Source organism: Martes martes, assembly GCF_963455335.1.
Source record: "Martes martes genome assembly, chromosome: 11".
Classification (NCBI taxonomy): Eukaryota; Metazoa; Chordata; class Mammalia; order Carnivora; family Mustelidae; genus Martes; species Martes martes.
In genome coordinates this window covers 61464602-61478710 of record NC_137899.1, presented here as the reverse complement: position 1 = coordinate 61478710, position 14109 = coordinate 61464602, and the positions used below count along the sequence as shown (strand labels likewise).

At 40.9% G+C, this 14109-nt stretch overlaps 1 protein-coding gene across 1 annotated transcript in view; it reads left to right on the top strand.

Moving 5' to 3' along the window:
* Positions 1-13573, top strand: part of CPVL (carboxypeptidase vitellogenic like) — a 133253-nt gene extending 119680 nt beyond the window's left edge. Inside the window, exon 13 of the mRNA XM_080818862.1 lies at positions 13297-13573. Within this exon, the coding sequence (XP_080674988.1) occupies positions 13297-13401 (105 nt within the window). The 3' untranslated portion in view covers positions 13402-13573. The remainder of the gene's footprint in view (positions 1-13296) is intronic.
* Positions 13574-14109: the final 536 nt, after the last annotated feature.

The following is a 14109-nucleotide window of genomic DNA, read 5'->3' as shown; positions in this document are numbered from 1 at the left end:
TCTGTGCTCAGGTTGGCTATCAAAATATCCGGCTTAGGGGCGCCTGGGTGGCTCAGTCTGTTAAATGTCTGCCTTTGGCTCAGGTCATGACCCCAGGGTCATGTCCATGTTGGGATCCCCACTCAGTTGGAGTCTGCTGTGTCCTTTCCCTCCGCCCACTCCTGCTCTCTGTCTCTGTGTCTCAGTCCCTCTCTCTTTCTCTAAGTAAATAAATAAAATCTTTTAAAAAAAATATCCAGCTGAAAAAAACAGGAAATTTAGTCCCTCAGCACCTTTTCAGTTCAACTCACCAACACTGGCTCAGTATAAAGAAGCAACTACTAAAATAGATTTCAGTTTATGCCTTGGATTTGCAGCCAAGCCCTAGACTGTCAGGAGGAGAATCTGAATCTTTCCCCAACACAATACAAGGACCCTCAACTTCCATCATTTTCCCACCAAAACAACAAGGAAGTCAAGTTATTTAGCCAGTTGCTTTGCTGTGTGTCTTACCAGAAAATTAAGAAGAAGAAGAATTGGTAACTATTACTCACATCTGCTTTTTAAATCCTTCTCAGTGGGCTGATTTTATTCATTTCCTAGTGCTTGACAAAGAAACCACAAAGAACTACTTAAAGAGAGAAACACTGATTTTATATAAAGCAATTAAAAAATATAGCATTTTAAGGAAATTTTTTAAAAGAGGCTCCCCTACTTTATACATTCTAAAATGGAAATGTTTTTGCTTTTGTGATGCTTTAAGAAAAGTCCCAGGTTTTAGAAGATGCTATTCAAGAATGCTCTGTGTTTTAAGTTGTTGTGGTTTAAACTACTTCCTTTGACAATAGCTGGTCTTAACAAGTCCCCTTACTCTCCAGTTTACTCTTCTCTCGGTGCTTTTGCCAAAACACAAGTCCGATCATGTTTTCCCTTGTTCAAACCCTCTCACTGACTCCCTGCTACTTCCAGAATAAAGTCTTCATTCCTTATAAGTCTGGGCAGCTCTTCTGGCTGCCCAGAAACTCCCATTTACCTTCAGGGATTAAAGTGACCTCTAAAGGGGTACCTGGCTGGCTGAGTCAGTAGAGTATGCCACTGTTGTTGGTCCCGAGTTCAAGCCCCACGTTGGGTGTAGAGATTACCTATAAATAAATAATAAATAAGTGAATAAATAAATCAAACTACCTCTAGGAAGCCCTTCTTCTCCCAGAATACCTCCTTCTGTGCATCTCTTTGTGCATGAACCACACTGGGGTTTCTCTTTCATTTAACTCTTTAATTGCTTTCCTCCCCCACTTGACACTGAGCTCCTTGAGGAAAGGAATAATATATCATTTATCGCTGTAGCAAACCCCTTAGCACACTTCCCAACACCCAGTGAATGTCTGGTGAATGAAAATCAAATTGGCCCCTACCTCATACTGACACCCATCTTGTGTGTGTGTGTGTGTGTGTGTGTGTGTGTGTTTTAAAACCAGTACCTGGGTGGCTCAGTGGGCTAAGTGGCCACTCTTGGTTTCAGCTCAGCTCATGATCTCAAGGTTGTGGATCAAGCCCCGGGGTCAGACATCGTATTCAGCGGGGAGTCTCTTTGTTCCTCTCCCTCTGCTCCTCCCCGCCTCTTGCAAATAAATAAATAAACAAATAAGATCCCTAAAAACAAAACAAAACTGCATTTCTCAAGGGATGCTGTGGTCGCTGACCCATCATACATACCAAAGTGTCTTCTAGGAAACAGACTAGGCGTGCTAAGATAATGAATAGTTCAAAGCAATTCCCTTCAAAGGAGAAAGGATGCATTGTTTGTATGAGCTGAAGACGATTTCCTTCTGTGTTACACAGGAGAAGAAAGGAGAAATATTCTGGGAAATAAATTTATGGGAGGAGTTGTAGAAGTTTCATTATCTCAGGGGCCGATTAGAATGTCCCCTCCTTCAAAAAAAAAATCGACTTTTTAGCATTCGGGTTTTTTTTCTTTAAAAAAAAAAAAAAAAAACCCACACAGCTTGCTTCCTGAAAACAAAGGAAATAATAAACAATGGCAACTCCCAATTTTACTCTGATTATTTGCCAAGAGTCCTCTTAGTTCATGTGGTTCTATTTCATTAGAGAGGGCTGATTAGCATAAAAAGAATGCTTCTAAATTAAGCTACCCAAATATGCACTTAGTTAATACTCAGAGAGCTAATTTATTGTATTATTTAAAATATAAATTGGATAGCAAATCTATTTACTGAGGTATAACAGCTAGGCAATGATGCATAATTTTCTCTTAGCTGTTGAGTGGTTTTTAATAATCTATTGAAATTTAACAGAGAACCATTTCATTATGGGAAGTGAATAAATACTAAGAAGACTAACATTTAAAGTATTATCCACACATGGAGAATAGGTTTTAAAAATTAATGATATTTGAGGAACAAAGAGGGAATTGGGGTTTGCTTTTTAAACAGTAACATTTTGTTGTTTTAATTTGAAGTGTAACCAGATCCACAAAATTGCTTGTGGAAATGTTAAACAGAGCCTAAAAATAAACAAGGTGGAGGGTGGAGTCGGGCAGAGAAAGGGGCAATGTGAAGGAATGAAATAAAGTTGTCTTAAGATACTGCCCCATTGTCAACTGGACCACGGGTACTATTTTTGCTTTGGACAGTCTTTGGCTTGGTAGTGAAAACTGTGTGCCTTGTTTTATTTCAACCAATGGCATCATGAAAATGTTGTGCCCAACATGAAATGTTGGCATGTCCTATGTCTTCAGTTCCTGGAAGCTGGGGACATTATCAGTTCTGGAGTCCCCTGAAGCTGTGGGTCAGGAACACAGTTGAATCTAGACCCCTCTCTGGTTAATAGCTGTCCCACGCAGACCAGCTTCAGAATGTCACAGGGGCTCTGATACAAACAGAAACATCCATGAATGCAGTGGTGTGGTCTTGAAACTCTTCCTGCCAATTATACTGGGGGGGGGGGTGAGGAGACAGGAATGGAAGCAGGCAGCAGAACCTTCTCATCTTTCTGCAAATATTTGAAACCTGGCCCATCTGATTTCCTGAGCCAAAATTTCAGAGAGAAAGGTTTTGGATCTTACAATTTACTGATCTGAATTGATGTTTCTTTGATTTATTTTGGGAGAGAGAAAGAATGCTCTAATGTTTCCTCTTTCCCCAAGAGAGCCAAAATGTCAGAGAACCGGGGTTGGGAAGGTAAACTGGCGTGGGAGGGAGGGGAGACACTGATCTATAGTGTTTGCCAATTTCCGTGGTGTAAATATTCCCACCATGGCTGATTGCAAACTACCAGCATGACACCACACTGAATGTGGAGTTGGGCAGCAATTTGCACAGTCCGCTCTCCTGGACCAGTGGCTGAGCTCCAGCACACAATGCGAGAGCCATTCCCCCACTGCTGTCTGCAGGAGGTAAAACTTGAGCAGGTTGGCCAACTCTTATCTCCCTGTTCCCCAGAGGACAATGACTGTAGGTCCTCACACTCCCAGCAGAGAGCATTTGCTGCTGTAACCCCTGTCCTCTCCTCCCAAAGAAAACTACAGACATATATTATACAATTAAATATTAAATTAAATAAATTAACAAACTGGATTTTGCTTTTTCCCTCTTTGTGGATTTCAAATATAAAGCTAGACATGGAGGAACTAAAGTTTTGATTACTTCTTAACTGCATCAAATCCTGTGTTGCAAAGTGGGTTCTTAAAAGGGTGAAAAAGGCAGAACAGCTTTATGCCATTCTGCTAAGACAAGTAAGGTCTTGCTTGCTTGACATTTCTGTGTGGGGAGACGAGGGTGTTTGGCATTGCAAGTGGTAAAAGGGGGTGGAGGGAAAGAATGGGATGGATCATGGTGTTGGCAGGTTTAAGGGATAAAATTCACTGTAGACAGTTAAGTCAAGCATATTGACAGAAGTTTGAGCTCATATTCAATCTGCTTTCTTACTTTAATTGGGACCTTTCCCATGGGAAGGAAGAATTTATAGCATGGAAATAAAAAAAGAAACCTGGAAGAGAAATAGTGTCCCTCATAAACAATATAATTTTTCCTTCTGAAAAGTGTAGTACTATCTCTTATATTTATTAGTATTGTAGCTTCTGATCTTTCGCCACTCTTAAAGGGAAAAAATATTCCTTTGACAATAAAAAATGAAATAATAGTATGATGACTATTGCTTGAGGGCTTAGTGTATGTCTATACGCATGTGGTGCGAGCTTATTATATATTTGTGAATTGAGTACCATCCAATGGTTAATATGCATTATCTCCTTGAATCCATACAGGAAGTTACTCTTTTTTTTAAAGATTTTATTCATTTATTTGAGGGAGAGAATAAGAGAGAGGAGAAAGCATGAGAGAGGAGAGGGTCAGAGGAAGAAGCAGACTCCCCACTGAGCAGGGATCCCAAAGCAGAATTCAGTTGCAGGACTCCAGGTTGATGACCTCAGCTGAAGGCAGTTACCCAACCAACTGAGCCACCCAGGCACCCCAGAAAGTTAAATATTCTTAGGGCAACAAACCATCCTAGATTGCCTGGCACTTTTTCAGTGTTAGCACTGAAAATCCTGTTTCCAGGAATCCCTCAGCCCAGGGAAAACTGGGACAACTGGTCATCCTAATTCTTACCTTCAGATGAGAAAGTAGAAGCAGTTAAGTCCCTTTGCCAAAGTCACAGAGCTGGACTCAAACCCAGACCTCCTGAATCCTGAGTTCATGCTTTTGACCACCATGCCGAATCACTTCCTACTACTGTGCTTTTAGGTTTCCAACAGTGATAATGATCAAGGGAAGAGAAGGCTGTAACTTTAGTCATTCATACCAACCTTGCTGAAATTAACATAGAGATTCTTGGAATTAATTGAGAGAAAATTTCCATGACTTTTTCTTTTTTTAATCAGAGACATTCATAGCACGTTGAAACACCTAGCTGATTTGGTGAGATGAGCTAAGAGATTTGATTGAAGGGTCTTCACGTCTCAGGCATTCATTTTGTATCTCTCTAAAAAGACGGTATATTATTTGATCAACAGATTTCTTCTAATTTAAAAGTTCCCTGATTGTCAGAAGTCTGTTTTTCACGTTGCACAGAAATGTCTGTGCCATTGATTCTCATCCTTCTATTTTATCTTTTCTTTTGAAGACATAATGCTTTTTCTTAAAACCAGTATGAGCTTATTGATGATACATTGTTTTATTATGTGTCCTTTAATTTTATTCTTTATTAATTTTAATTCTAATAGAGTTAACATGCAGTGTTATATTAGTTTCAGGTGTACAATATAGTGTGATTCAACAATTCTATACAGTACTCAGTGCTCATCATAAGTGTACTCTTTAACCCCATCACATATTTCACCCATCCCCCCACCCACCTCCCCTCAGGTAACCACCAGTTTGTTCTCTGTAGTTACGAGTCTGTTTCTTGGTTTGTCTCTCTCTTTCGTTTTTTCCCCTTTATTCTTTTGTTTCCTGAATTCCACCTATGAGTGAAATCATACGGTATTTGTCTTTCTTTCTTTTTTTTTTTTTTTTTTAAGATTTTATTTATTTGAGAGAGAGAGAGAGAGAGAAAGAGCTTGAGAGGGCAGGTCAGAGGGAGAAGCAGACTCCCCACGGAGCTGGGAGCCCGAAGTGGGACTCGATCCTGGGACTCCAGAATCATAACCTGAGCCTAGAGCAGTTGCTCAACCAACTGAGCCACCCAGGCGCCCAGTATTTGCCTTTCTGACTGGCCTATTTCACTTAAAATTATATTCTCTAGGTCCATCTATGCTGTTGCAAATGGCAAGAGTCCATTGTTTCTGATGACGACTAATATTTCTTCAGTGTGTGAAGTACACATGAAGTACACACACACACACACACACACACACACACACACACACACACACATCTCCTCTATCCATTCATCTGTCAATGGACACGAACCACTTCCATAGTTTGGCTATTGTAAATAGTGCAGCTCTAAACATCAGGGTAGTATCTGTCCTTTTAGAAATTACAGCACACATACTGACTTAAGAAAGTTGACTTTGAGTTAGTACATTTATCATTTCCCAGATGTGTGAGTACCTGACAGTACAATTTATGCCACCTTTTGTGCAAATGTCATCTTTTTTTAAAAACTTCTATGTGGTTCATACTCCACAAGATGTTATTATTATTATTGACATTCTTTTTATTTACACATGTAAATTCTCAGTTGCTCTTCATTCTCCTCCATATTTTTGTGTATCCATAGGGATGATTATCCTTCTTTCTGAAGAGCAATCTTCAAACGTTTCTTTACAGATCTGTCGGTATTCCTTTTTACAGTTTTTTTTCCCCCCTTGAAAATACCTTTATGCAGTCATTTATGTGGGAATCCTAGGTGGCAGCTACTTCCCTTTAGAACTCAAAGGATACAGCGGCACCTGGGTGACTCTGTCATTCGAGCATCCAACTCTTAGTTTCTGCTCAGGTCATGCTCTCTGGGTCACGAGGTTGAGTCCCACATTGGGCTCCACACTCAGCATGGAGTCTGCTTGAGATTCTCTCCCACTGCCCCTTCCTCTGATCTCTCTCTGTCTCTAATAGGTAAATAAGTAAAATCTTAAAAACAAAAAAACAAAAAAACTCAAAAGATACAATTCCACTGTCTTCTAGCTTCCATTGTTTCTGTTAACTAGTCAGCTTTCTTGCTTCTTTGAAATTATTGAAAGTGCAGTTTCTTTTTCTGCCAACTTTTAGGATTTTCTTTCTGTCTCTGGTGTTAGCAGTATACCCACTTATGTGCCCAAATGTGGCTAGTTTTCTCTGGGTTTTTCCAACTTAGGTCTATAGAGCTTCTCAAAGCTGTGGCTTGACAACTTCTGTTGATCTGGGGGAGTTTTTAGTCATTATTTCTATATTTTACTATGTCTTTTACACAATGCCTTCCTTCTCTTCTAATTCTGGGACTCCAGTTAAACATAGTTAAATAGTTTGTTAGCCCATGGATTTTTTCTCTTTTCTGTGTTTTCCATAACTTCTTAAATAATTTGTTCATAGTTATTTTATTTTACTTTTATTTTTTTTAAAGATTTCATTTATTATTTGACAGAGAGACACAGACAGAGGGAACACAAGCAGGGGGAGTAGGAGAGGGAGAAGCAGGCTTCCCACCAAGCAGGGAGCCTGATGCAGGGCTTGATCCCAGGATCCCAGGATCACGAACCAAGCCAAAGGCAGATGCTTAACGACTGAACCACGCAGGGGCCCCCATAGTTATTTTTAAACCTATACCCAATAACTCCAATATCTGGATCCCTGTGGTCTCTTTCTATTGTCTGCTTTTTCCCTTGTTGTAGTCATTTGAGCTTATCTTTTGCAACACTACTACATTTTACTGAATGCTGGGCAAAAATATGGGAAAATGATGTTATCTTCCTCCAAAAGTGCTTTGATTTTTTCTGAAAGGCAGTTAATGTAGGGACAGATCAAGTGGCTTCAGTCCGGGGCTGACATGGTGATTTGGTCCTGGATTTCAGATTTGGGGAAGGTTAACCTGTTTCTGGTTTTCATTACTTCTAAGACCTTGTTTCTCATGGGTCTAAGAGAAAGCCTGTGGTATCTGTCAGAGCCATGCCTCCTTGACAAGCCTGCAATTCCAAATTTTATCTTTGGTCTCTTCTGCATTTTCTTTTGTTTTTATTTTTTGGTCTCCCAAGCACTCTAAGCTCCGCTTAGCTGTTCATTCTTTTATCTGTCACTTTTTGCTGGACTTCTTGCCAAGAGAAGCTTAGAAATTGGTGAATTTCTCAAAGAGAGAAGCAGCACAAAATGATCGGTTCACTTCTCTGTGATTCTCTTTTGTCCACACTCTTGGCCTCTCAAGTCCTGGTTGCTTTCTGATACTTTCAAATAGAATTCCTTTTTTAAAATTCAGCTTTTAGTGTTGCAGGAGGGGGGTGGGATTGGTTTGACACATGCTGTTGCTTCAGAGTCAAAGGTGGAAATCCCAAATTATGATATTATTGCAACTGATTAGGTAAGATGGTGTATCTAGAAAGCCCTTAGGGAACTGTCAGGTAGCACCAAAGCTACATATTGATAACTCTAGGGATATGTCCCACCGTGATGGCTACATTTTGGTCAGCTAAAGCACCTTTCCCCCTCCTGTTCAAGAATGCTTTGCTACACTAGAAGTGCACACTGGTAACTCTAAGTTTTCCCTATTTGGGGGGAAGCTCAACCTTGATCAAAACCCAACTTTGGCTTTTGCGGGGGAAGGGGAGGTGGGGTTGTTGTTGTTACTGATTTTTCTTTTTAAATGGGTTGCCCCATTCTTTTTTAGGAGGTGGCTGCTAACAAGCTTTGGCTTATTTTTTTATTCTCATTCCCGAGTACCTTTTGTTTTTTTTAATATATTCTTCATTTGAGTGCATATTTATTCCATTTCTGTGTGTGCTCAGTGTCTAAAAGCTAAAAGGTAAGATTTTATAAATATGAAATAAGATAAAAAATAATAAAATGACTTTAGTGTAAATCAGAAACCATAACAAGCAAGATTCTTTCCCTGTGTCTGCATCATCCTAGAGTGAAAAACAAGAACTATAAACTATCTAACTATAAACTATATAAACTATCCCATATTGCCCACCTCCCAAACCTGCCTCCTTCCTTCTTTCTCTGTTAATAGCACTGCCCCTTGCAAAGCTGCCAATGTCAGAAGGCTGAAATGGGGAGGATATGTACATGTGCTTTACCTTTGCAGCTGATTAGTCCCTGATTTTATTGCTTCCACCCCAACATCCCTCTTCTCCTTCCCTTTCTCCCCATTTCTCCCGTACACCCACATCCTCTCTCACCTGAACAGCCGGCCTCCTAAGTCACCTCCCTGCTTCAGTATCATTTCCTCCAAATCAGCCCCCTCATTGTACACAACATCATCTTTCTAGGATGCACATCTGAGCATATCACTGCCCTGCTTGAAACCCTCTTGGATACGTCCAGAATAGGCAACTCCGCAGAGACAGAAAGTAGCCTCCTGATTGCCAGGGGCACTCAGGGAGAGGAGAATGGGAAGAGACTGCTAGTGGATATAGGGTTCTTTTTGGGGTGATGGAAACATTCTGCAACGAGATAGTGGTGATGGTTGCACCACACTGTGATTGTATGAAATCCCACTGTTCAATTAAAAATGGTTAGAATGGTGATCTTAGGTTATGTGTATTTTAGCGCATACACACCCATCACCGCATCATATGGGGCATCATATGGTCTCACTAGTAATTGTCTATTCAACCCTCCCTTTTCTTTCCTCTCTAATCCTCCATATGGGGAACCCTGTGTAGATTGTTGCTTGTTGTGGGTGCTGTGTGGTTTTCATGCCCTGCTGCGTTTGCAAGAGCATTTCCTCTGGGTGCCATGTGTCCCGACCCCACCCCACCCAGCACTGCTGCTGCTCCTCTAAGACCCCTATGAAGTCTCCCTGGACAAACCTACACCCACACTCCCAGTGTGAATTTCCTTCTCCATCTTGTCACCACTAATGGCACCGCTGGGAGACCCTTGCTGCCCAGGTCCTTGTTTCCAGTTACAGGGAGGATTGTATCTTTTTCTAAAAAAAAAAATAAATAAAGTGGAATGAAGCTTTAAAGTGTTTGCATAACCCTTTTAAAATTCATGACACATCTGTGACCCTCTGGAACATCTGGAATGCATGAGTTTAGAGGTTTCAGCTCTCATGTGGAAACATCCAACATACAGAGTTTCTGATGATGAGACCATTTCTATCCAGGGAGCCTTGAGATGAATCTTGCTGCATTTAAATACAGAATCACAAACCTGTCACATTGTGTTACACACCTCTAAAAACCACGGAGTGGTTTGTGTCCTTGATTTGTGAGTGATGAGCAGCTTGGCTATAAACAACAGAGCGGTTTTTTGTTGTTATTTTTTTTCCCCCGCACTTACATATTTATTTGAGGTTAACATCAGTAAAATGCTGTCAATGTGCTAGGGGACATACTTTAGAATTTTGCTGTGTGTGCAAAAGACTTTGTTCCCAAATGAGCTTTTCTTTCCAATCTTAATGACGCCATCCATGATGACATTTGATCATTACATATGGCAGCTCAGAACCGGACTGGGGGTGATGCAGGTTACTGAGAAGAAGAATTGTAACACCCAACCTTATCACCTCTTCTTCACCACTTGATTATCATGGTCCTAGAATGTGTGTGTGTGTGTGTGTGTGTGTGTGTGTGTGTGTGTGTGTCTACCAGGAAAGTGGATGATCAAGAAAAAATAGACTAAGGTGAGGCCATGAGTAGATGTCAAACAAATTTCTGTTTGTATTCTCCCTTGACATAAATAGAGAATTTCCTGGTATGTCAAAGAATGGAAAAGGTTCTTCTGAACAGCAGTTGTCAGAGGGCAGTCTTTGGACCAACAGCATCAGCATCACCTTAGAATTGTTAGAAATGCAAATTATCAGGCCCTGCCCTGGACCTTCAGTGCTGGAAGGTCTAGGGGTGAGGCCCAGCAGTCTGTTCTAATGAGCTCAGGTGTTCTGATGCACATTCATGTTTGAGAACCGCTGTTTTAAACAACTCCCTGAAACCAAGATTTCTTCTTCTTCTTTTTTTTTTTTTTAAGATTTTATTTATTTATTTGACACAGAGAGAGATAGAGAGCAGAGGGAGAAGGAGAAGCAGGTTCCTGCTGAGCAGGGAGCCCAATGTGGGGCTCGATCCCAGGGTCCTGGGATCATGACCTGAGTCCAAGGCAGATGCTTCACCAACTGAGCCACCCAGGTGCCCCCCCAAGATTTCTTAATGCTAACATAGGAATACAGTGGTTTAGGGTAATTTGATACAAGCATTTTGACCCTGGATTTTGAATAGGGATAACTGTTGAAAGAATAATGACCATGGCTAATATTTGTTGAGTACCATCTAGGCGCTATGCCATATGTTCCATGGACATTATTCCACGAATTGCTCCTGTAATTCCCAACTATCCCAAGAGGTGATACATTTTTCTCCATTGTACAGTGAAGGAAACTGAGGCTCAGAGCAAGTAAGTTACTTGTCCAGGGTCACACAGCTTGCTGTGCCTCGAGTCGTGCTCCTGCGCTCTGAGTCCAGGCCCAGGCCATAAAGCACTGTGTTACCCCCCATTTGCTGCAGCTCTGGTCGGGGAGGCAGGATGACGGTTCGTTCGGCTCTTGGACTCAGCTTACCGCTGTTCAGGACCATTGCTGCCAGATTCATTTCCAGTGGAGGCAGCAGCTGGGTTTTGTCACAAACCTGACTTCCTTAAGTTTCCTCAGCTGAGCTGAAGTTGCACAGAATCACTCATCAGATTCCTGCCAGAGCCGGAGATTTGGATGGGAACCTACAGGAAGACAATTCTAGCCTGGGATTGTGGGGACAGCAAAAATTTTTCTCTAGAGTCACATGCAGGGGCTCATATCACACATGTGTTTACTCTCAGCCTGTGGGTTTCCAGAGGCGAAGTTGTACGCAAATGGTAGACAGGCTCCGCTGTCGTGGCAGCAAGGCCCAAATGGCCACTGATGGCGTGTGGCATACACCAGGTGCTTCCAATTTCATATGAGGGTTAAGTCCAATCTCACATCTGTAATGGTGGTCCACTTCCCTTACTTGCCTCAGAGGGCTTTTGAGAGCCAGGCAAAATGTTCTATGACTAAGCTGGAAAGTTTGGTTCAAATGTAAAGAATTATTATACAAATACTAGGATTTGAAAAAAAAAAACACTGCTGTGTGCATCCAAACCCAGATCCCAGCTCATTCTCTGAGTAATAATTGTGTGACTTGGACAACCCTCCTAATAGCTCCATATCACTCAGTCACCGAGGTTGGTATGAATGGAGCTCTCTGAAGTTAGTTGTGCAGTGCACAACTTGTGTAGCTGTGAGCTGCAAAGCAAAATTCATCTAATTGTCTTGATCCCACTTTCCTCACAGCAAGGTCATAAGATGCTGGGTGTTGGGGGTGGATTATTAATATATTAAATGCACTATGAAAATATATGTGCACTTTTCTTCTGTCTCAGTTCCCTTCTGATCGAGGCAGGTAAAACTAGCTATGAAGGGCCTTGTTAAGGTGGCCTTTACTGCTGATTTTGAGTTAGCAGCTAGAACTTACTGAATGTGATCCTTTTCCTGCCTATGTTCACTCCCTTCATCCACTACTAACTCCTGCCCACTTTCTGCATATGCCATCGGACACAGCAGGCCATATTGCTGTCTCCTGCAGGGGGTCTGCCAACACCGTGTCAGACACCATGTCAGTTCTTTCCCTTTCTACTTGGAACGTTTGCTGAAACCAGAGACTTTCTGAATACAGAGACTAGTCCCCTCCCCCACCCCGACCCTTCCTCTGCATTTCCCACCCCCATCGGTATGACACCAAGCACAAGGGTCTGAACTTACCTTAAGTCTAGGTATTTCAGAATACTGTATATATCTTGTTAGGTGACACAGGTACCACTGCTATCCAAACTCAGTTAGTCCACACTTAACACAAGTGCATTTCATTGTGTGTTAATTTTACATAAAATCTGGGGGAAGTGGAATGATATCCATATTTGACTTTAAAATGTGTCAAAAAGGTAGGATGGATAGTGTGAGAAAATGAGTAAAGTGCGTGTTAATGACAGAATTGAAGTGGTAAGTCTATGAAATTCTTTCAGATTTACTCTATGTTTGAATATTTTTCATCATAAAATGTTGGGAAAAAAGAATGTTCTAATTCTGTGCTACTCAAAAAAAAATGGCCTTTTAAAAATTTGGGTGTCAAGGATTTCTCATGTTTGTTGTTTTAATTTTTTGGAGAATCAAAATATCCCCTGTATTAAGGGCCAAGACTAAGATGGCAGGTAGAGCTCAGTGTGAGGGCCATGTGGCTCAGGGGACGGAAGAGGAAGTTGGGTAGATTCCTCCCCCCAGTTGGGGGGCAGAGGTGGCCCCAGGGTAGGTCTTCACACCTCAGGGGCCTCACCAGGTTAGAATAACAGACAGCACGTGCTAGCAGACAGCTCACTCCCCAAAGGAAAAAGACACTTTTCAAGTTCCATACATGTAAAAGATGAACACAACTTTGTGTTAAATTAAATAACTGCACAACCGTAAACTTCTCCTACCTTGAAGTGTTTATTATTAAAGCTATCAACACTTAGACAATCAGTGTATTCAAAGGCATGGATTGATAGGATATGTTCTGTAGTTTGTGGAAGCTCTAATAATACTTCAATCTGAACTAAAACTTTCCATTCATATAGAACATCCATTTCTCTAAAATTTTAACTTTTCTTTTTCTTCTCTAAGGTAATTGTTCGTGGTGGAGGACACATTTTACCCTATGACCAGCCTCTGAGAACTTTTGACATGATTAATCGATTCATTTTTAATAGAGGATGGGATCCTTATTGATGGATAAGCTGCTTTCCTAAAAGAAAGAATATTGCGGGGAGGGGGGGTGGTGGTAATCTTTGAGAAGAAAATTTTCAAAATGGAAACTGTCATAGAAATAAGAAAATTATCTTTTTATTGCTTTAAAATGTTTCTCATCAATAAAAATTACCCTTGAAACAAGGAAGGTTCTACTTTGGGGAAGAGATGGTTCATGATAAAATTAACTTTAAGAAAATGCTACTCGTGCATCAGAATGACCTCTTAACTTAATGGATGGGAAGAATGGATTCTGAGACTCTGTTTCAGAGAGAAGCGGATATATGGAAGGTTGAGGCCTTGAATAGGAATTTTTTATTCCTTCTAAGAGCATGTCCAAAGTGCATTAAGTGAATAAAGTTATAACAGCCTCTTGCTCTGTAAATAACAAAAGATTTTGTCATCGTATACACATGTAAGTGTTTGGTAAGTGTACTGGGTAAGAGCATCTAATTATCACAGGTGCAGCCATAATAGTGGTGGGCTCGACTTTGGAATGTGGAGAGTCTTAGCAAGAAAGGTAGCTTGGAACTCTGAAATAGAAATCTTATATATAAAAGTAATAATGTACCCATTGGAGATACGCAGAGGTTCTTACTCTAAGAACACACCCCATCTTTGTCTTTTCTTTCTTTGTTTTTTTGCTTTCTCGTTTTTCAGGGTGTTGGCTCATTTCAAGGGCACACATTT